General features: G+C 43.5%; 1 protein-coding gene across 1 annotated transcript; it reads right to left on the reverse strand.

Annotated features, from left to right (window-relative positions):
* LOC115171806 (guanine nucleotide-binding protein G(o) subunit alpha-like) lies at nt 1–22,113 on the reverse strand. The gene is made up of 6 exons (XM_029728955.1): nt 21,905–22,113; nt 18,163–18,323; nt 8,933–9,061; nt 4,138–4,267; nt 3,692–3,763; nt 1–525 (listed from the first exon to the last, which is right to left on the reverse strand). The coding sequence occupies exons 1-5, from the start codon at nt 21,941–21,943 to the stop codon at nt 3,752–3,754; spliced, it is 471 nt and encodes a 156-aa protein (XP_029584815.1). The 5' UTR covers nt 21,944–22,113; the 3' UTR covers nt 1–525; nt 3,692–3,751.
* Nucleotides 22,114–22,448: the final 335 nt, after the last annotated feature.

The raw sequence follows: 22,448 nt of genomic DNA on the forward strand, positions 1-22,448 counted from the left end.
TGTAGGCCTATACATTATTTTATTGAATTAAAAGACTTATAAAATGTCAAGAATACAGTCAAAATGAGGAATGTCCATCCATATTAACTCAGTCCTTTAAATCCATGATGACAGCACAAATTAACTAAGGATATAGCTTTGAATGTCCTGAGCAACTAAATTAAGTTGGTTTTACAGATCATAACAGTAAAAATAAATGTACAAAACACAATGACAGTTTTCTGTAGTCATGCAATATTTACTATGTTAAATTATCTAAAAACAAATATCCATCAATAAAATCTAGAAAGTGTCTTTAAGGCACTGATGCAGTCAAATGCACCCAGGTCAGGGCTTATAGCAATGAGAAGTTCTCCAAGTTCTCCTTGACGACGGTGTCCATGACGACGTGGAAGACCACCCGTACGTTGTGGGTGTCCGTGGCAGTGGTGTAGTGGTGGTAGACAAGCTTGTTGGGGGTCCTGTTGTAGGCCACAAACATGGCAGTGATGTGACATGCGGCAGCATCCACGTCCCAGTCGGCTCCTGTATTAGGGGACGTAGCAGAGAAGTCATGTCAGTTGAGTGACGTATCCAATTGAGTGACGTATACAAGTTGAATTTCAAGTTCAATCTCCCACAATTTACTAGCCATAGGGCAGTTTGGGAAACTGCCTGATGGGCTGGTCCATCTTCAGCCCATGTTGTAGTAAATTTAGTTTTTTGTGCTGTGATCATTGTTTGGCTAATGAAGGGGGCCTCAAAAAAAATAAAAAAATCCGGAGTTACAAATTCCCTGGCAAATACATTTACTCAGTCCGCCCGCTTGCAGCTTATTCCATATCATCGTCATCATCAACTCCATCACACGATTACAAAGACTGACTCTGGTACAAGAGTGCTGTAAGGAAACATGTTTAGTAGCAATCATGCGTCAATGGGGTTTGCGGTCCTAAAAATAAAAAATGGTGAGTGTCTGCTGAGTCTTGCTCCTAGATATTCTTTAAAAAAATAAAAAAACAGTATTAGCTAGATGTGTGCATGTTTCAAAACCATGGACATACACGTGAAAGGTTTGGAAAAATCCAGTGTCTGGAGATAAATGTCTCATTTAGGCATGATGAACTGAAACTCAGTGAACAAGTGAAATGATGTTCCGTGACAAGTTCACGCAAAACAACTTGGTTCTTATAGAGTGGACAAACGGAGAGAAAACAACCACTGCAGCTCCACTGAAGACTGAATCACCTCCATGTTAATTACCACACCTCCAGCTCTGCAGGATGAGAGTGAAATATGTTACTGTTACTGAGCCCTGAGGACCACAGAGGCTGTGTATAAGTGAGGTGTTATCGGTCTGCCATGATAACCCCCTGGCAAGACATTCTGGCTTCTGAGTGGCTGCGTCTGAAATGGTACCGTATAGACCTCTGGTCAGAAGTAGTGCACCATGTAGAGAATAGGGTGCACTTTGAGACGTAGCCATCGTCTTGTATCTTGATACTCCCATTGGGAATGCTATGAGTAGGTTTCCCCTCATGCTGCAGGGAAAACTGCAGTAGATCCAGTCTAGAGAATGTGGTAGCGTAAACCGAATGTGGATACTGGATGTATGTTCCAGGGAGATTCCCATAGAAAACACAGTAACACAAGGATGCCTGCAAAGAAGGGATTCTTCATATGGAGAAACCAGTCCCAGCTTTAAAATGACATACAGCTTATAAAGCCTTTCTAAACACTACATAAATGTATAACATATGTCATGCTCTATAAAGGGTTCATAAATGTGGCATAACTGTGTGACAACCACCAATGTCAAATATGCCATAACCCACTTAAATACTACAAACCTGTGCTTTATAAAAGGGTGGCATAAGCACAGCTTAATAAATCATTAAATTGAGGCTTCACAAAGCATTTATAACCTTGTCATGCATCTTGGTAGAGCATTGCAATGTCAGGATAGTGGGTTTGATTCCCGGGACCAGCCATATGTAAAATTGTATGCACGCATGACTGAGTCGCTTTGGATAAAAACGTCTCCCAAATGGCAAAATGATTATATTTCACTAAAACACTTCTAGGATGGCCCAACTGTTTTCCTGCCCCAAGTGACTGAGCCCCAGCTGAGGGAAGAAGTGCAACTGCCAACACCAGAGTCCAAAGGAATACATTCTAATAACAAGTATATCACATAAGCAGATAATGCAGATAAGACATCTTAATTATCTATGTTACCCAACTAATTCTGATTCATCCGCCACACTTTGTTGTCTATAGCTTATGCCTGCTCATACCATAACCCCATCGCCACCACAGGGCACTGTTCACAACATTGACATCAGAAAAACGCTCGCCCACACAATGCCATACACGTGGTCTGCGGTTGTGAGGCTGGTTGGACGTAGTGACAAATTCTCTATAACATTGGAGTCGGCTTATGGTAGAAAAATTAACATTCAATTCTTTGGCAACAGCTCTGGTGGACATTCCTGCAGTCAGCATGCCAATTGCACGCTCCCTCAAAACTTGAGACATTGTGGCATTGCGCTGTGTGACAAAACTGCACATTTTAGAGTGGTCTTTTATTGTCCCCAGCACAAGGTGCACCTGTATAATGATCATGCTGTTGAATATGCCACACCTGTGGATGGATTATCTTGGCAAATGAGAAATACTCACTGTAAACAAATTTGTACACAACATTTGAGAGAAAAGCTTTTTGTGCACATGGAACATTTCTGGGATTTTTTATTTCAGTTCATGAAACTTGGGACCAACACTTTACATGTTGCGTTTATATTTTTGTTGAGTGTAATTAACGACAGAAAACACCTGCGACTGAAAACTGATTATGACTCACATCCACAGTCCAAACGTCTTTTACAACCTTTTACAGTCTAAACGAAACAAATTAAAACAAGCTCGTTACACGCTTTTTATAAACAGTCCTCCCGGCCTCAGCGCTGAACTGAGATCACCTCAATTATGCCCCTTGTGCGGTAATTGCCTGTGTCTGAGGCAATTAGAGGCAGTTGTGCCGCCTGCGGCTGGCTGGGTAGAGGTGGTTAGCAGGAGGCACTCTGGGGACTCCATGGGCTTTAATTACATCCACTGGGCTGCCCTCAGCAGGTCACAGCGTTGTGCTTTTATTTAACCTTTATTTATACAGCTCAGTCAATTAAACACCATGGTGCGATGGCGACATGTTTGAACGTTGTGGAAAGTTCAGAAGGAGCTGTGTCATGTGGAACAGAAAGGCCTCTCGGACGTGTAGAATAAGGAATCATTTCAGCTCCATATGTGATATGCCTGAACTTGGCCCTGGACTCTGCCACACCGCATAGACAGCCCCAACATCAAGCACATGACATTGGGAGTACAGGAAGATGTTTCCTCTAAAACCACTGTTCCAGGGACATATTATTTTCTCCCCATAATTGAAATAAGGTAAGAATTGGGTGGTATGCTAATCTAATGCTAGATCTGTCATTAAGGGCAACTCTACCTGCAGCTGAATGTGGGTAACTGTAAGTGGCCAGAGGAGAAACCATCACTAAGGTGGACAAAGTAATTTGTAACCTTGATTGAGTGTGTAATGGTTTTACTTAAGAGTGACAATGTTTGGGAAAGGCAATCAGTTTGGAGGACTGTGTTATGGCAGAAATGTGTTAAGTAGGTGTTGTCAGACAATCACCATGTGAAAACTTACCAATGAGTTACTTCTGAAAACTATGTTGGTGCAGATGGAGGTAAAGAGTTCAAGCCTCTCTTATAGCCGGTTCTAAGAGGGAGAAAGAGAGAACGAGCAGGGAGAGAGGGATATGAACAGAACGAGCAGGGAGAGAGGGATTTGAACAGAGCGAGCAAGCACGAGCCAGACAGAGATAAAAAAGGGGTGGGGGGGGAGTTTAAGAAAATCAAATGATACTGGACATAGAAGATCTAAACAAAGTTTCACTCAATCTGTCAGATACGACTTCAAATAAAGATGGTACCATACACAGCTTTAGGCCATTCTACTGGTTTGTTACATTGTTCTGACGTAGAGAAGGCACTGTAGTGTACACAACATCCCACTCTACTTTTTAATCAAAGCTGAGACTGAACAGATCTAACTCCCATACCTTCTGCTAAATGGTATATACTATCTATTACCATAGAGCGGTCCTCCATCAGGGTCATGTCGTGGTCACTGAGCGCCACAACAAACAGCACGGCCCGGACACAGTCAAAGTAGCTGAGCCACTTCCTCCTCTTAGTCCGCTGGCCGCCCACATCATACATCCTGTAGGTAGGCAGACAGATAACCTTATTCACAACTTAGAGACATGAGGTGAACAAATTAACAGGCTACAGCTTTTGGTGTCAATCATTGAATTTCCAAAGACTTGTAAAATATGTACATCACCCTCAATGGGGGATATTGTAAGTTCGAGGTTGAAAAGGTTGAAAGCACTGAAGCAAAACACCTTAAATAGTGTATGAACAATGGACAGACTTCATATAACTGATGTAAAGCTGAAGAAAGATTTGACAGATTGGTACAGTCACTTGGGGAGAGTTATTGGCAGCAGTGTCCAGATGCACATGTGGTAAAAAAAAAGAATAATATTTATTTAATGTTGTTAACAACTTAAATTTCACTACTTATATCCTGTGTCATCTTGAAATGTGATTAACATCAATGAAGCAAAATAACTTACAGATCCATTCAAATGCATGAAAATAGTCCAGAATGTTCAATATAATTGACTGGAAAAATAAATGAAATAACTCCACAACCGCCCATCACAAATGTTTCCAACTTCCACATTTCATTGATTTGTCCTTCTGTCCACACAAGGTGTCAGGTACAAGGGAAATGAGAGTTCCAGAATCAATGTGATTCTCCACTCCAATTCTCCAGTTCCACCTTGGGACTTCAAACATGTCTCCACATCAGCTCACACTTCCCATCTATACTGAACAAAAATATAAAGTGCAACAAATTCAAAGACTTTACTGAGTTAGTTAGATATGAATCTGTTGGTCACATATCTTTTTTTTTTTTAAAGGTAGGGGTGTGGATCAGAAAACCAGTCAGTATCTGGTGTGACCACCATTTGCCTCATACAGGCGACATCTCCTTTGCATAGAGTGGATCAGGCTGTTGATTGTGGCCTGTGGAATGTTGTCCCACTCTTCAATTGCGGTGTTTAGTTGCTGGATATTGGCGGGAACTGAAAGACGCTGTCGTACACGTCAATCCAAAGCATCCCAAACATGCTCAATGGATGACATGTCTGGTGTGTATGAATGCCATGGAAGAACTGGGACATTTCTCAGCTTCCAGGAATTGTGTACAGATGCTTCTGACATGGGGCCGTGCATTATCATTCTGAAACACGTGGAGTTATGGCAAGACAATGGTCCTCAGGATCTCGTCACAGTATCTCTGTACATTCAAATTGCCATCGATAAAATGCAATTGTGTTTGTTATCCATAGCTTATGTCTGCCCATACCATGAACCCACCATAGGGCACTATTCACAACGATGACATCAGCAAACCACTCGCCCACATGACGCCATACATTTGGTCTGCGGTTGTGAGGCTGGCTGGACGTACTGCCAAATTCTCTAAAATTATGTTGGAGGCAGCTTATGTTAGAGAAATTAACATTGAATTCTCTGGCAACAGATCTGGGTGGACATTCCGGCAGTGAGCATGCCAATTTTACGCTTCCTCAAACCTTGAGACATCTGTGGCATTGTGTTGTGACAAAACCGTACATTTTATAGTGGCCTTTTGTCCCCAGCACAAGGTGGACCTGTGTAATGATCATTCTGTTTAATCAGCTTCTTGATATGCCACACCTGTCAGGTGGATGGATTATTTTGGCAAAGGAGAAACGCTCACTAACAGGGATGTAAACAAATATGTGCGCACAATTTGAGAAGTAAGCTTTTTGTGCATATGGAACATTTCTGTGATCTATTTTTGTGCAGAGTATATTACACCCAGCACCACCAGCAAACAAAGGAGCACAGGAATAGGCCTACTGTACTCCAGTCTCTAGGGATTAACAACAAGATAGTAGCAGTCTGGTCCCTTATTGTACGTGCTGTAACCAACAACTCTGAGGATTGTCTAAAACACAAACAGTAGGAGTAGAGCATTCTGGGTAAAACATTTAAACTCTCAAACTGGAAAAGTAGTATTCCATGTTGAATTCCTGTGAAGCTCAGGGTCTTGGTGACACAGGTCATTGTGATAGTGACCAACCTGCATCTGACGGTCACCAGGAGTGTGATTACACTACCCTTGTCAGAGACATTTAAGCCGTGTCTTTGGGGTCACATTTTGTTTTAAAACCCGGCATAGCAAGGATAGCCTGGTCCCATACGGCATACAACTCTTCCATAGGTGTCATGTCATACAATGAACGAACACACAACACAGAGGGGTTAGCTAATTACTGGACTACCAGGCTACAGCAGCAATCCCTGAGATAACGGCGATTGAGGTAGAGTATTTTTGGAACCATTACAAGACTGCTACATGACTGGGTCCCTGATACATATTCATAACATTTTTGCTTGTCGTGATGAGAAAAAAATAAAGTTGACATTTAATGTTGTTTCACAACCAACTGTATCCACGTCTAATACCTGGTAGTGTCATTGATCATTGTTCTACGTCGAAAGCACAAGAGTGGAGCTGGAGCATGATGACGTGACGTGTTCAGAAGGCTGGAGCACAGTACAAGGAGAATCAGCAAGGAGAGAAGGGGGTGTAGAGGGGATTTAGTGGCCATTAGGAGGAAACCTCTTGCTATTCCTTCTCTCTGAAGCACAGAGAGAGCGAGCGCGAGGACATGAGCGAGAGACATCAATATCTCATAGGTCTGATTCATTCCTCAGTATGCCGCCTCCCTTGCAGCTGTGAGGGGGTGTCTGCTAGCACTCCTCAGGCACCCCTCGCTAAGTCGTGAGAAGGGCCAGATGGGGCCACCATGGGACATTAGAGCCCAGAGAGTAGGGCAATCAGCAGGGTAGGCCGGTTTATAACCCAACCCCTTCCCACCCTGGAGATCAGCATGCTCCTTCTTTGTACCAAGACACTTTGGGAAAAGTACAGTCCAACAAATTATTCTGATCATCAGAAGGCATAATCAATTGTTTACTACACTGAAACACTACATTTGTTTCAGTCAAACAGAAGCCCTGGCTCTTGGTTTGCTATAAAGCTGAAGGATAGAGCTGGTGAAATGGAACCACTCAAGTTTATAGATGGAACTTGAGCTGCACAAATCTATTCCCACATTTTTTTTTTTTATTGTTTTTTAATGGGCACACTCATTTTGCAAGCGGGATATAACATTCACCACCCCTCAATACAATAGTAAACTCCACCTTCACTGCCCACGTAGTTTGGCATCCCTTGGCTATTATTCACATTTGGCCACATTCATTATTCAATAAGGCCAATTGAATAAGACAGCAAAACATTTGACTAGAAATTAGAGGCATTGATATTGCATGGAGATTTCAAGAAAAGTCATGCAGATGTAATGGGATTTGATTTAAAAACGCATACATTTCATTATTGAAGAAATTAAACCGATGGGGGTTTGGAAATTATAATACAAGCGATATATTATATATATTTTATATTATATATAAAAGTACATATTCAATATAATTGATCCTACAAACTTTGCTCAATTTCATGATTCCATAGAAACACAAAACTAAAACTATTAGCATCATATAAACTAGAATATTACCAAATGAGTACAGAAATTCCTTAATCATTTTCTTAGCTGCCTTTATCGATTTATGCAATTTGTGCCCTTTGTCCATGGCATCACATTGTGGGAACAAAGTGATATGGCTGCGGTATGATTCACTAAGTTTCACCCACCCCTCCATGTCACAGCAAGGCAAGCCAAAAAGGAACAAAGATTAATTCATGGCTCTGAGGAAGGTGTCTGACAAGCCAAATGTCATAATTTCTGTTTGCCCCTGTAGTACATTTTAAAATTATGGTAGACATCCGAGTGATCCTTTTATTTTTCTAGGAATAGTCACAATATGATGTGCCTAACGGTCATTTTTGTATTCACGCTGGGCTGAAGCACGTCTGGGTACGCTTGCATTTATGAATTCAAGCCTCTGGAAAACAGTACTGCATCTTGGGAAAGTGGTTGCCATCGGTTCAAACTTTAATACATGACAATCTCTAATGACGTGATAGTGATTCACCGACAATCTTCCTGCACAGTTCTCTGTGCATCAGGAGACCATGAAGCCAGAGACAAACTGTGACAACTTGTCTGAAGCCATTTCTTTTACAATCACACACAGCTGAAACACCAGACATACACAGAGGCTTCTTATAGACAGGCGTGAGGCGAAGAGGGGACATTGTCTTGATGCTACAACAGTTTACTAGAATGAGTCAATACAGAATATTGTATTGGTTTGAGATGAAGCACTATGGACATTCATAATAATGCTCATTTGAAAATGGTCACTCAAGGAACCATAAGATGACGATCACCAGAGGAAGTTGGCAAGCAGAATTATTTTTGAAATATCACCCCGTCGCCTGTAATCATGTAGTGTTGTCAGTATGACACCGACCCGCTCTAAACAGCCATTCCACAAACCCATTCACAACACCACCCACAGAAATAACACCATGATACTGATCACACAGAATATTTTCTCAAGGTATCAAAGGGTGTCATTGTCTTATGACATATGGCGTCATTCTAACAGAGTCGTTAGTTATACTCAGAAGTAAGACAATGGAGGTGTACATTTGTTTTAAAGAACATATGCAAAATAACATTTAGAAAGCATGATGAATGTATTGGACAAGATTCATGGGTAGACGAATTATGGACTGGTTTGGACAAGGCAATTTTCACATGAAATAGAGCCAGTGAAAACCATTCTTTACCTGAAAACCATGTGATTGACTGGAAACCGAATCTCGATGATTCCGGAGGTTCGCACTCTCACCCGCAGTACGTCCGCCTCAGTGGGAATGTATCTGGGAGAGATGATCCGATTTATGTTCTCAAAGAAACTGGGAAAGGCAGATGGAGGAAACGACAGTCAAAACAAACAAAAACAGCTTTAAGACTGTAAATGGTTTAACTGAAGAACATAAATAAGGCAATGTTGATTTATAAAAAAAAATAACATGGTGAATTATGTTCAAAATGATATTTTATTGATGCATTAATCAGTGCATAATGGAGTAAAAATAAAATGACTACATTTTGAGATTACACAATCCAAATGTTTGGGGTCACTTAGAAATGTCCTTGAAAGAAAAGCTCAACTGGCAGCTTCATTAAAGAGTACCCGCAAAACACTAGTCTCAACATTAACAGTGAAGAGGTGACTCCAGGATGCTGGCCTTCTAGTCATAGTTCCTTCTAAAACTAGACACTAATGTACTTGTCCTCTTGCTCAGTTGTGCACCGGGGCCTCCAACTCCTCTTTTGCTGTTCTGTGAAGGGAGTAGTACACAGCGTTGTATGAGATCTTCAGTTTTTCGAATGGAATAGCCTTCATTTCTCAGAACAAGAATAGACCGACGAGTTCCAGAAGTAAGTCCTTGTTTTTGGCCATTTTGAGCCTGTAATCGAACCAACAAATGCTGATACTCCAGATACTCAACTAGTCTAAAGAAGGCCAGTTTAATTGCTTCTTTAAAATCAGAAGAGTTTTCACCTGTGCTAACATAATTGCAAAAGGGTTTTCTAATGATCAATTAGCCTTTTAAAATTAGAAACTCGGATTAGCTAACAATGTGCCATTGGAACACAGTAGTAATGGTTGCTGATAATGGGCCTCTGTACGCCTATGTAGATATTCCATAAAAAATCTACCGTTTAAAGCTACAACAGTCATTTACAACATTAACAATGTCTACGCTGTATTTCTGATCAATTTGATGTTATAAAATCAAGGACATTTCTAAGTGACCCCAAACCTTTGAACGGTAGTGTATGTATATATGATGAGTTGTATGAGTATATGGTCTCCGAGGCAGTTTAATGAGTAACTTGTACTGAGCGAGAGAGCAAGAGAGCGAGAGAGCGAGAGAGCGAGAGAGAGACGGGAGAAAAATAACTAAATGAAGCAGTCATTTGGGAGTGTGGGAGATCAGAGGACAGTCCACCAAGTGGCTGGCTAGGTGGGTTCCACCACCAGAGGACAGTCCACCAAGTGGCTGGCTAGGTGGGATCCACCACCAGAGGACAGTCCACCAAGTGGCTAGCTAGGTGGGATCCACCACCAGAGGACAGTCCACCAAGTGGCTAGCTAGGTGGGATCCACCACCAGAGGACAGTCCACCAAGTGGCTAGCTAGGTGGGATCCACCACCAGAGGACAGTCCACCAAGTGGCTAGCTAGGTGGGATCCACCACCAGAGGACAGTCCACCAAGTGGCTAGCTAGGTGGGATCCACCACCAGAGGATAGTCCACCAAGTGGCTGGCTAGGTGGGATCCACCACCAGAGGACAGTCCACCAAGTGGCTGGCTAGGTGGGATCCACCACCAGAGGACAGTCCACCAAGTGGCTGGCTAGGTGGGATCCACCACCAGAGGACAGTCCACCAAGTGGCTGGCTAGGTGGGATCCACCACCAGAGGACAGTCCACCAAGTGGCTGGCTAGGTGGGATCCACCACCAGAGGACAGTCCACCAAGTGGCTGGCTAGGTGGGATCCACCACCAGAGGTCAGTCCACCAAGTGGCTAGCTAGGTGGGATCCACCACCAGAGGACAGTCCACCAAGTGGCTAGCTAGGTGGGATCCACCACCAGAGGACAGTCCAAGTGGCTAGCTAGGTGGGATCCACCACCAGAGGACAGTCCAAGTGGCTGGCTAGGTGGGATCCACCACCAGAGGACAGTCCACCAAGTGGCTGGCTAGGTGGGATCCACCACCAGAGGACAGTCCACCAAGTGGCTGGCTAGGTGGGATCCACCACCAGAGGACAGTCCACCAAGTGGCTAGCTAGGTGGGATCCACCACCAGAGGACAGTCCACCAAGTGGCTGGCTAGGTGGGATCCACCACCAGAGGACAGTCCACCAAGTGGCTGGCTAGGTGGGATCCACCACCAGAGGACAGTCCACCAAGTGGCTGGCTAGGTGGGATCCACCACCAGAGGACAGTCCACCAAGTGGCTGGCTAGGTGGGATCCACCACCAGAGGACAGTCCACCAAGTGGCTGGCTAGGTGGGATCCACCACCAGAGGACAGTCCACCAAGTGGCTGGCTAGGTGGGATCCACCACCAGAGGACAGTCCACCAAGTGGCTGGCTAGGTGGGATCCACCACCAGAGGACAGTCCACCAAGTGGCTGGCTAGGTGGGATCCACCACCAGAGGACAGTCCACCAAGTGGCTGGCTAGGTGGGATCCACCACCAGAGGACAGTCCACCAAGTGGCTGGCTAGGTGGGATCCACCACCAGAGGTCAGTCCACCAAGTGGCTAGCTAGGTGGGATCCACCACCAGAGGTCAGTCCACCAAGTGGCTGGCTAGGTGGGATCCACCACCAGAGGTCAGTCCACCAAGTGGCTAGCTAGGTGGGATCCACCACCAGAGGACAGTCCACCAAGTGGCTAGCTAGGTGGGATCCACCACCAGAGGACAGTCCAAGTGGCTAGCTAGGTGGGATCCACCACCAGAGGACAGTCCAAGTGGCTGGCTAGGTGGGATCCACCACCAGAGGACAGTCCAAGTGGCTAGCTAGGTGGGATCCACCACCAGAGGACAGTCCACCAAGTGGCTGGCTAGGTGGGATCCACCACCAGAGGACAGTCCACCAAGTGGCTGGCTAGGTGGGATCCACCACCAGAGGACCAGCATTCTAATTTATGTGATGAAACAAACGTCCACACAAAAAGTATTCCGTGAGAGATGCTTTGTGTTGAACGTGTTCATAGAAAACTCACTTCATTCGTAGGATCCACGGGGACTTGAGTCAGAAGATGTCCATAGTGATAAGGGATAGTCAAAAACATCCCAAACTGTGAATGGTGTTAAAACACACCAAGCCTTAGGGAAATGGCCAGTCTCTAGAATTTGCAATTATAAAGCATGTTCCGTGTCAACACACCTTCAAGGCTTTTACTCATTGTATGCAAATCAGGATCATGAGCCATCATATCAACGCAAGCTTTTTACTGGAATACTTTGAAGGTATAATGGCATAGCTCTGTTACCATAGCCAGACTGTTTCAGCAGAGCTCTAAAAGCAAAGTCCTTTCCATAAGAGAGAAAACTCATCATTAGAACACGTCAAAATAACAAGTCACTTCTCATGCCACAATAAAAAGGTACAGACAACCATTAGAAGGGAAAGGCCAAATGAGTGGTGTTGATCTAAGGGGGGAGGAATAACATGACATATTGGAGCTGACCTTTTGATCACACAGCAATTAGCACTTTTCACAAAGCAACACACACAAGCTGGCGCAGTAGAGAATGTCATGAAGCGCTGTAAACTGATACCTACAGGGTGCGACTGAGAGGCTTCCGCCAACCACCTTCCTACCCACGCTGCACTACACCGCCACGAGCCAGGCATTCGTGACATTCCGGTCCAGTCTCATTGTGTCATCCACCAAGGATGCACACCCACCCCCTCCCTCCCTCTCTTCCGCCCTCCCCGAATGCAGCACTCCCTACATGGCACTGATGATTTTGAGTTGTGGCCAACACGCCATGGGTTCAAATAGTATTAGTTTCCATTCAAATACATTGAGCGTTTGATTGAACCTGGCCTGGAGTGTGCCGGGTGTGCAGAGGCTATTCCATTGGTTCCATTGCCCAAGACAAGTTCAATTGAGCGCAGCTAAAGTTTCAAAAGAAAATAAATACCATTTCAACCCAGGTCTGGCGGCCATGAAGCCCACGCCAACCTGTCCACTGTCCGGCAGGCCATAGTGGCATGTCAGTGGGCCACGGAGGCCCAGACTACAGGGGCGGGAGCTCCAGGCAGGCTCAGCTGCAGTGGGGGGTTGATCTAACCTGGCACCCTCAAACAGGACACCAAGCCTGGGTACGGTCATGACACCCACACCCCCTGCTGGGCTGCTGTCTTGAAGGATCGGGAGTTTGGAAGCAGAGCTTCAAAGTGATGGGGATAGACTGTACAAACAGAGTTCTTTTCAGCTTGGGTTAGCAGTGTTTACAGAAGCCAACAGTTCCAGTTCCTCAGCCTCCTCTAAAACACAGTGGAACAGTAAAGAACTACAGGTCAGTTGATTCAGACCTGCTCATTTCTGTAACAAAAGAAACAGGTCTGTATGAAAAAAAACAGTTGTCTCTCCTACATGTAAGCTGTCAGTTTACTGTATAGCCTCTTGGACAGTCTCAATACTTAAAATGGCTCCCTCTCCTCATCACCTTCCCTGTCACAATACTCTAGAATGGCTTCCTCTCCTCATCACCTTCCCTTCATGACTACCGATGAGTGAAAGGTTTCCATTATATTGCTTTCACCTGAAATGACCTGCGAGATCAGTGATCGGCAGTGGAGAGAAGACCAGGAAAAAACTTTGAGCCTTTGAGTCCATGTAAAAAGAGCAACAGGGGTTCAGTCAATCATAATTTCCTCCCTTCACAATCCAAAGGAAGTCAAAGTGTGTCACGACCGTCTGATCTGCCAATTCATGTGGAAGAGATCAATTTCTAACAGAGACAGAGGACAGACAGGGGAGAGAGCTGGGACAGAGGTAATCCTTAGTCATATCAAGGGTGTCTGAAATGGAACCCTAAACCCTAGTGACTAAAGGGTTCTGATCTAAAGTGGTGCCCTATAAAGGGAACAGGGTACCATTTCAGATGCAGACAGACTCTTTATTGACGTGTGGTCTAAGGACAGTGGGAGAGAATGGGAGGTAGAGAGCTGGGAAGAAAGAGGTGATCCTTAACGTCACAACTCCCGCTCCCAGCCAGAGGAGACACTAGGAGTCCCGATAATGAAGCTGTCATGGTGGACTCGTCTTTCCTCAGTCTGGGAAGATACTTAACACTTGGACCCTCACACGAAAAAACCCGGCACCTATTGTTTCACTGATAAGAGCATCCGCTCTTTCGCTTTTACATATACACGGAGTACAAAACATTACAAACACCAGCTCTTTCCATGACATACTGACCAGGTGAATCCAGCTGAAAGCTATGATCCCTTATTGATGTCAATTGTTAAATCAGGTTAAAGAAGGATTTTTAAGCCTGGAGACAATTGTGAAATGGATTGTGCATGTGTGCCATTCAGAGGGTGAAGACAAAAGACAAAAGATTAAGGTGCCATTGAACGGGGTATGTTAGTAGGTGCCAGGCGCAACGGTTTGAGTGCGTCAAGAAATGCAACACTACTGGGTTTTTAATGCACAACAGTTCCCTGTGTTTATCAAGAATGGTCCACCACAGATGGACATCCAGCCAACTTGACAACTGTGGGAAGTATTGGAGTCAACATGGGCCAGCATTCCTGCGGAACGCTTTTGATACCTTGTAGAGGCCACGACAAATTGAGGCTGTTCTGAGGGCAAAAGGGGGTGCAACTCAAAAGTGTGTGTGCACCTCTCCTGGCTTGCCTCTGAAGCTAAGCAGGGTTGGTCCCTGGATGGGAGACCAGGAGCCCTTTATCATGACTCAGTTCTATTACATTACACATGAGTCATTAGGTGATGGCATCTTCTGTAGGGGGGAGTTTTGTTAAGATCTGCGACACTCGGTCTGAACATTAACACGTCGCTTGCAGTACGGCTTTGGAAGCAAAAGGAACTTTCATATTAGCAATAAATCATTTTCCAAAATCAAAAGGTTCAATTGATTCACACCTTTATATGGTTAGGGTTCTCACACGGCCATATTTTCATGTTACAGCGCTTGTTTACAGAAAACAGACAGAGTGGACTACCTGTGCTATTTAGCTATCTGCGTCTCCGAACACCTGTTTGTAAACAGAAGACGGACACCACAAACATGTTGTCACCAAAAAAATTCCGCTGCAACTGTCCCCCCTACAGTAAGTGTTATTATTTTGATGTGATGTGAAAGTATAGGCATTTATGTTTCTAGAACCGTGCCGCAATTGAGAATCAATTCACGTTTAGATGCAATATTTGGCTGTTTTGGCTTCCAGAGCCAATTCACCCTTTAAACAGAACATGTAAGGTCCTTGGACTAAGGTTAGGTTCCTTTAATCCATTATTGGGCTAGGAGATCAGATGCTGCTGGAAGTGGTGTTGGAGGGCCAGTAGGAGGCACTCTGGTCTAAAAAAGATTAATGCCCCAGGGCAGTGATCGAGACATTGCACTGAGTAGGGTTCCTTCTTTTGGATGGGACATTGAAACGGGTGTCCTGACTGTCTTCACTAAATATTCCCATGGCACTTATTGTTAAGAGTGGGGGGGGGGGGTTAACCCCATGTCCTGGCTAAATTTACAATCTGGCCCTCATTCTATCATGGCCACCTAATCATACCGAGCTTCCAATTGGCTCATTCATTCCCCCTTCTCTCCCATGTAACTATTCCCCAGATCACTGCTGTAAATGAGAATGTTCAGTCAATTTACCTGGTAAACATTTTTTTAAATACTTTTTTTAATCAAATAAAACTCACGACATCAGTGTGAAACATAACTAAAGAGAGCAGAGCAGAATGCTCCCGCCGTTAACCCAAACCATAATCCACACTTCACTTGAACACCCCATTCAGCAAAGGTAATGTCCCTGAAAACAAGGCATAAAGAGGCACTAAATGGGATTTGATGACACTTGAAACAAAATGTTGTAAAAACCCGCCACACTTCACATGAAGCGCCTAATTGCGTCGCTCACCAAGGACGTGGTGCTATGTCCCATCATATCACATGCTTAGAAACACAGCTGATCAACCCCCACAAGAGAGGACATGTGTCTATGTCCCATCATATCACATGCTTAGAAACACAGCTGATCAACCCCCACAAGAGAGGACATGTGTCTATGTCCCATCATATCACATGCTTAGAAACACAGCTGATCAACCCCCACAAGAGAGGACATGTGTCTATGTCCCATCATATCACATGCTTAGAAACACAGCTGATCAACCCCCACAAGAGAGGACATGTGTCTATGTCCCATCATATCACATGCTTAGAAACACAGCTGATCAACCCCCACAAGAGAGGACATGTGTCTATGTCCCATCATATCACATGCTTAGAAACACAGCTGATCAACCCCCACAAGAGAGGACGTGTGTCTATGTCCCATCATATCACATGCTTAGAAACACAGCTGATCAACCCCCACAAGAGAGGACGTGTGTCTATGTCCCATCAAATCACATGCTTAGAAGCACAGCTGATCAACCCCCACAACAGAGGACGTGTGTCTATGTCCCATCATATCACATGCTTAGAAACACAGCTGATCAACCCCCACAACAGAGGACGTGTGTCTATGACACCAGAACAATAAAATAATAATAACTATTGAGCATGACCTCAGTTCAGGGCAGGGGCCTGTTTTAGGAACATGTAAAACGCACACGACTCCAACTACAGGATGACACCATGGTGTTTAAGTAGACATCTACATAAGCAGTCTAATATACAGGAGTATATTCAAAAAGATGACAAATCGAGAATAGACTGGTGCAGATTAAATTGGAGCTGGGTAAGATTTTTTACATATTAGTAATTTAGCAGACACTCTTATCCAGAGCGACTTACAGTAGTGAATGCATACATTTCATACTTTTTTTTTCTTCCGTACTGGTCCCCCGTGGGAATCGAACCCACAACCCTGGCATTGCAAACACCATGCTCTACCAACTGAGCCAGACGCAACACATGTGGATCCACCACCAACCCCTCTGGCGGGCAAACCCATACATAGCCCCCTGATGCCACCTTACCAACAAACCCATACATAGCCCCCTGATGCCACCTTACCAACAAACCCATACATAGCCCCCTGATGCCACCTTACCAACAAACCCATACATAGCCCCCTGATGCCACCTTACCAACAAACCCATACATAGCCCCCTGATGCCACCTTACCAACAAACCCATACATAGCCCCCTGATGCCACCTTACCAACAAACCCATACATAGCCCCCTGATGCCACCTTACCAACAAACCCATACATAGCCCCCTGATGCCACCTTACCAACAAACCCATACATAGCCCCCTGATGCCACCTTACCAACAAACCCATACATAGCCCCCTGATGCCACCTTACCAACAAACCCATACATAGCCCTCTGATGCCACCTTACCAACAAACCCATACATAGCCCTCTGATGCCACCTTACCAACAACTGCCCCCCAGGTGGTGGGTAAAGTAAAGCTGAATTGCTGTGAAGCAGAACACGTGGCCGAGACAGTCAGGAGTCTTTTAACCAATTATCCCAATCACAACACGCCTCTGTAAATAGTAGTATGTACACAATCCCCGGTTATCGTCCCCTCACTTGCTCACTAGACACAAGCATTTCAAACTTAATTCTCATGTCTTTTTTCCCCATGTCCTTTCTGAACCAACCACCACGTTTACAAAGATATTCCGCAGGCATTACATTATAATGAAGGACCAATTAAAAATGTCAATTCAGCAAAATGTCAGGAGAATCATTTCCTGTGACGGATGTATTTTTTGCTACAATCCCATTATGTGCATATCGACGAGGAAGTAAGCAAAGGCTTCCCTTGTACGACCTGGGAGGATCCACACGGTCTAGTCAGTCTGAATGAGGTGGGACAGCGCAGATACAACATGCGTCACGACACCAGTAGCACGATTCTTGATTTTCCAAGGCAAAGAAGAAAAGCAGCCACAAGACAGACTATTAAACTCTATGAGCCTTTAAGAACCTGATTTATGTCATATGTTTTCTGCTATACCGTCAATTATAGGATGTGAGTGACGACAGTGAAAAAGACCACACTGCTGCTACATCGCTCTCCAATAGAGGTTGATTAACAAAATATATATTGATACAGTGTTAAAACCAAAACGCAGCATTTCTATCAACTTCCACTGTATCCCCATGAAATTCAGTGAGCTCCATATGTGGTTTCCTTGCCATGATAATACTTCAGAGAACTGCGATACTGAGTACAGTGACAACACTACATGTAAGGTACTCACTAGAGCGCGGAGTCGTTGAGTTGGAACTCGTAGCCCCTGGCAGCTGCAGCTCTCACACCCTGGTCGGCCCAGAGAGCACAGAAAGACAGGGCCACAAACGGCAGCAGCTCCCCGTCCTCCCCGAAACACTGGCCACAGGACAGCACAGAGCGGGCATGGGCCTGTATGGGGACAACAGGCAGAGGGCTTCATGATCACCGATACTCCAGGGCAGTGGTTCCCAAACTTTTTATAGTCCCGTACCCCTTCAAACATTCAACCTCCAGCTGCGTACCCCCTCTAGCACCAGGGACAGCGCACCCTCAAACTTAATGTTTTTTTGCCATCATTGTAAGCCTGCCCCACACGCAAAATGATACATTAAAACATAAGAATGAGTGGGAGTTGTCACAACCCGGCTCGTGGGAAGTGACAAACAGCTCTTATAGGACCAGGGCACAAATAATAATCAACAATTTTGCTCTTTATTTAACCATCTTACATATAAAACCTTATTTGTTCATCAAAAATGGTGAATAACTCACCACAGGTTAATGAGAAGGGTGTGCTTGAAAGGATGCACATAACTCTGCAATGTTGGGTTGTATTGTAGAGTCTGTCATAAATCATTTTCCACACACAGTCTGTGCCTGCATTTAATGTTCATACTAGTGAAGGCTGAGAATCCACTCTCACATAGGTACATGGTTGCAAAGGGCATCAGTGACTTAACAGCGCGATTTGCCAAGGCAGGATACTCTGAGCGCAGCCCAATCCAAAAATGTGGCAGTGGCGTGTGATTAAAATAAATTCTCACAGAACCGCTTGTTGTAATTTCGATGAGGCTCTCTTGTTCAGTTTATCGGTAAGTGGACTGGAGGCAGGGCAATGAAAGGGATAACGAATCCAGTTGTTTGTATCATCCGTTTCGTGAAAGTACCTGCGTAATTATTCACCCAACTCACTCAGGTGCTTCGCTATATCACATTTGACATCGTCCGTAAGCTTGAGTTCATTTGCACACACACACACAAAAAAAAATCATACATTAATGGAAAGACCTGTGTGTTGTCCTTGTTAATGCATTCAGAGAAGAGCTCCAACTTCTTAATCATAGCCTCAATTTTGTCCCGCACATTGAATAAAGTTGCAGAGTCCCTTTAATCCTAGATTCAGATCATTCAGGCGAGAAAAAACATCACCCAGATAGGCCAGTCGTGTGAAAAACTCATCATGCAAGCGATTAGACAAGTGAAAATGATGGTCAGTAAAGAAAAGTTTAAGCTCGTCTCTCAATTTAAAAAAACAAACGTGTCAATACTTTGCCCCTTGATAACCAGCGCACTTCTGTATGTTGTAAAAGCGTTACATGGTCGCTGCACATATCTTTGCATAGTGCAGAAAATACACGAGAGTTCAGGGGCCTTGCTTTAACAAAATTAACCATTTTCACTGTAGTGTCCAAACATCTTTCAAGCTGTCAGTTATTCCCTTGGCAGCAAGAGCCTCTTGGTGGATGCTGCAGTGTACCCAAGTGGCGTTGGGAGCAACTGCTTGCATGAGCGTTACCGCTCCACTATGTCTCCCTGTCATGGCTTTTGCGCCATCTGTACAGATACCAACATGAGCAGCAGCAGCTACATACAGATCGTTAGTGGAATTCCCTCGAGAGAGTAACGGTTAATGTGATTGGATGTTAATTATTTGACTAGGCTACCTGTATTTGACATTGTGTTGTTATTTTGCTGAACACTAGATGGTTTAATTTTATTTTTGGCAGTGAAACGAGGCTAATCAGGAGAGAAAAAAAAAAGTACAAAAAATAAATATTTAAATGTGAATCACATTTTATTTGGCGTCATCTGCTTGACCATGGTACTCTTACCACTCTCTGCAGCACCTGGAACAAAGTAGTCATGTGCAATCTAATGCAAACTTAAATCACAAACATAAATGCATTAAATATATTCTGCAGTGACATGGTTGGCCATATCTGTGATTTGCAACCAACCTGGTCTCAGAGCATTTTGTATTTTTTTGTACATAAATCCGAGACACCACATTTAGTATGATATGTTACGTTTCGTATGGTATGTGTTCATTTGTGGATGTCCATCACCCATTTTGTATGATATGTTAAGAATTACAATTTCTATTACATGTTACGAATTCATTAAAAGCATGCAATATGTTACAACTCTGCAAACATTTAATATGTTACAAATTCCAGATAGGTGGCTAAGGTTAGCTAGCTCGCTAACGTTAGAGTTAAGTTTAGGAATTAGTTTAAAGGGTTAAGGTTATGGGAAGGGTTAGGGATAGCTAACATGCTAGTAGTTGCAAAGTATCAAATAGTTAAAAAGTTGACAACTAGCTAAAATGCTAAAGTTGTACATGCTAAGATTCTAAATGATCTAGCAACCGTTTGCATTATAAGGTTAGGGTTAAGTTTAGGAGTTAGGGTAAAGGGTTAAGGTTAGGCAAAGGGGTAGCTAAAATGGTTAAGGTCAGGGTCAGTGGTGGAAAAATACCCAACCTTCATACTTGAGTAAAAGTAAAGATACCTTAATAGAAAAAATGACTCAAGCAAAAGTGAGTCACCAAGTAAAATAGTACTGAGTAAAAAAGTCAGTATTTGGTTTTAAATAGGCTTAATTATCAAAAGTAAATGTAATTGCTGTAACTTTTTGGGTGACCTGGCCAAATTCACACTAGAAATATTAGTTATAGATCTATTACTCTACTTGAACGCAAGTCTAAGAAGCGGTAGATCTGTTCTTTTGAGTCTTCAAACGACTAAAATAACTTTTTGATTAATGAAAATATATTTCACAAGGGTTTAGATGGTTGAATGATTCTCTACACTAGAGCAGCTTATTTTGTTAAACTGAAATTAGGCAAACTACAAAAATACCAAAAAACGCAACACGTAAAGTGTTGGTGCCATGTTTCATTAGCTGAAGTAAAAGATCCCAGAAATGACCCAAGCACAAAAAGCTTATTTCTATCGAATTTAGTACATCCCTGTTAATGAGCATGTCTCCTTTGCCAAGATAATCCATCCAGTTTTGACACAACAATGTCGCAAGTTGAGGGGAAAGGGGGATATTTAGTCAGTTGTCCAACAATGTATTCAACTGAAATGTGTCTTCCGCATTTAACCCAACCCCTCTGAATCAGAGAGGTGTGGGGGGCTGCCATAATCGACATCAACGTCTTTGGCACCCAGGGGACAGTGGGTTAACTAGCTAACATGCTAGGTAGTTGCAAAGTAGATCAAAAGTAGCCTAAATGATAATTATCCATTTGGGTTTCTAGAAATTTGCATTATACCCACCCAGCCAAACTCCTTTCAATTTGGCATTAAGTGACCTTCGGTCTCAAGTAACCATACCAAAGATAACATATCGTACTTAAGTGTCTCGGATTTCCATACAGAATACACAATTCTGAGACCAGGTTGTTGCAACACAAACTTACCAAGTAGCAATAGTTTGATCACGTTCACCTCAAGCTTGGCTTGTTCAAACAAATCTCGTTCTATATTAGAGCTTTGAATTTTCGCCCTTTTCTCATCCTCAGTAACGTCGGGTACGGGGTGAATGCAAATTGATTTGGTTTGAAATGTCAATTTTAGTCGAAGATAAAGTATGTTCCATTAGAATGTCGCATAACGACTGTCCGGAGATGTTTGCTTGATTTAAAATGTATTGAAAACAAATGAGGTTTACACATTAAACACAAAGACAACATTTTGATATACCTGCAGAGGAGCTGGCAGAATATTGAAAAAGCGGAACATGTTTGAGGTAGCCTACCGCATAAAGTTAAACGTTTGCTACAAACTGGGGCTGAATATTCAACACGAGATAAAGAGAAATGAGGTAAGCCTAAAGAACAGGGAATATGTCCAATTAATTTCTATAGGCTATACTACTCAATGGTTAAATGTTACACATGGGAGGTGACCTAACACATAACACCTGTGCATTATTAGTGGAGATCCGTGCTCATTTCATGAAGAAACCAATCACGGGCGCGAGACTGAAGCGAAACTTAATTAAATCCTACAAATACCTATTACAGTGTTCTATAACTAAGTTGATCACTTTATTTAAACAAACACATGCATAGTGCTGTAAAATAAGCTTTATGATACATTACGTGCTCTTGTAAAACAAACCACTATATAGCCTCAACATGGTTAAAACTAGAATGTTTCCATCATGGATGGTCAGTCCTTGCATCCATAGCTGTCTATGAATTTGAGTGGTTCCATTTCTCCAGCCCCATCCCTCAGCTTTTTA

This window comes from Salmo trutta, chromosome 32 (genome assembly GCF_901001165.1).
Source record: "Salmo trutta chromosome 32, fSalTru1.1, whole genome shotgun sequence".
Lineage (NCBI taxonomy): Eukaryota > Metazoa > Chordata > Actinopteri > Salmoniformes > Salmonidae > Salmo > Salmo trutta.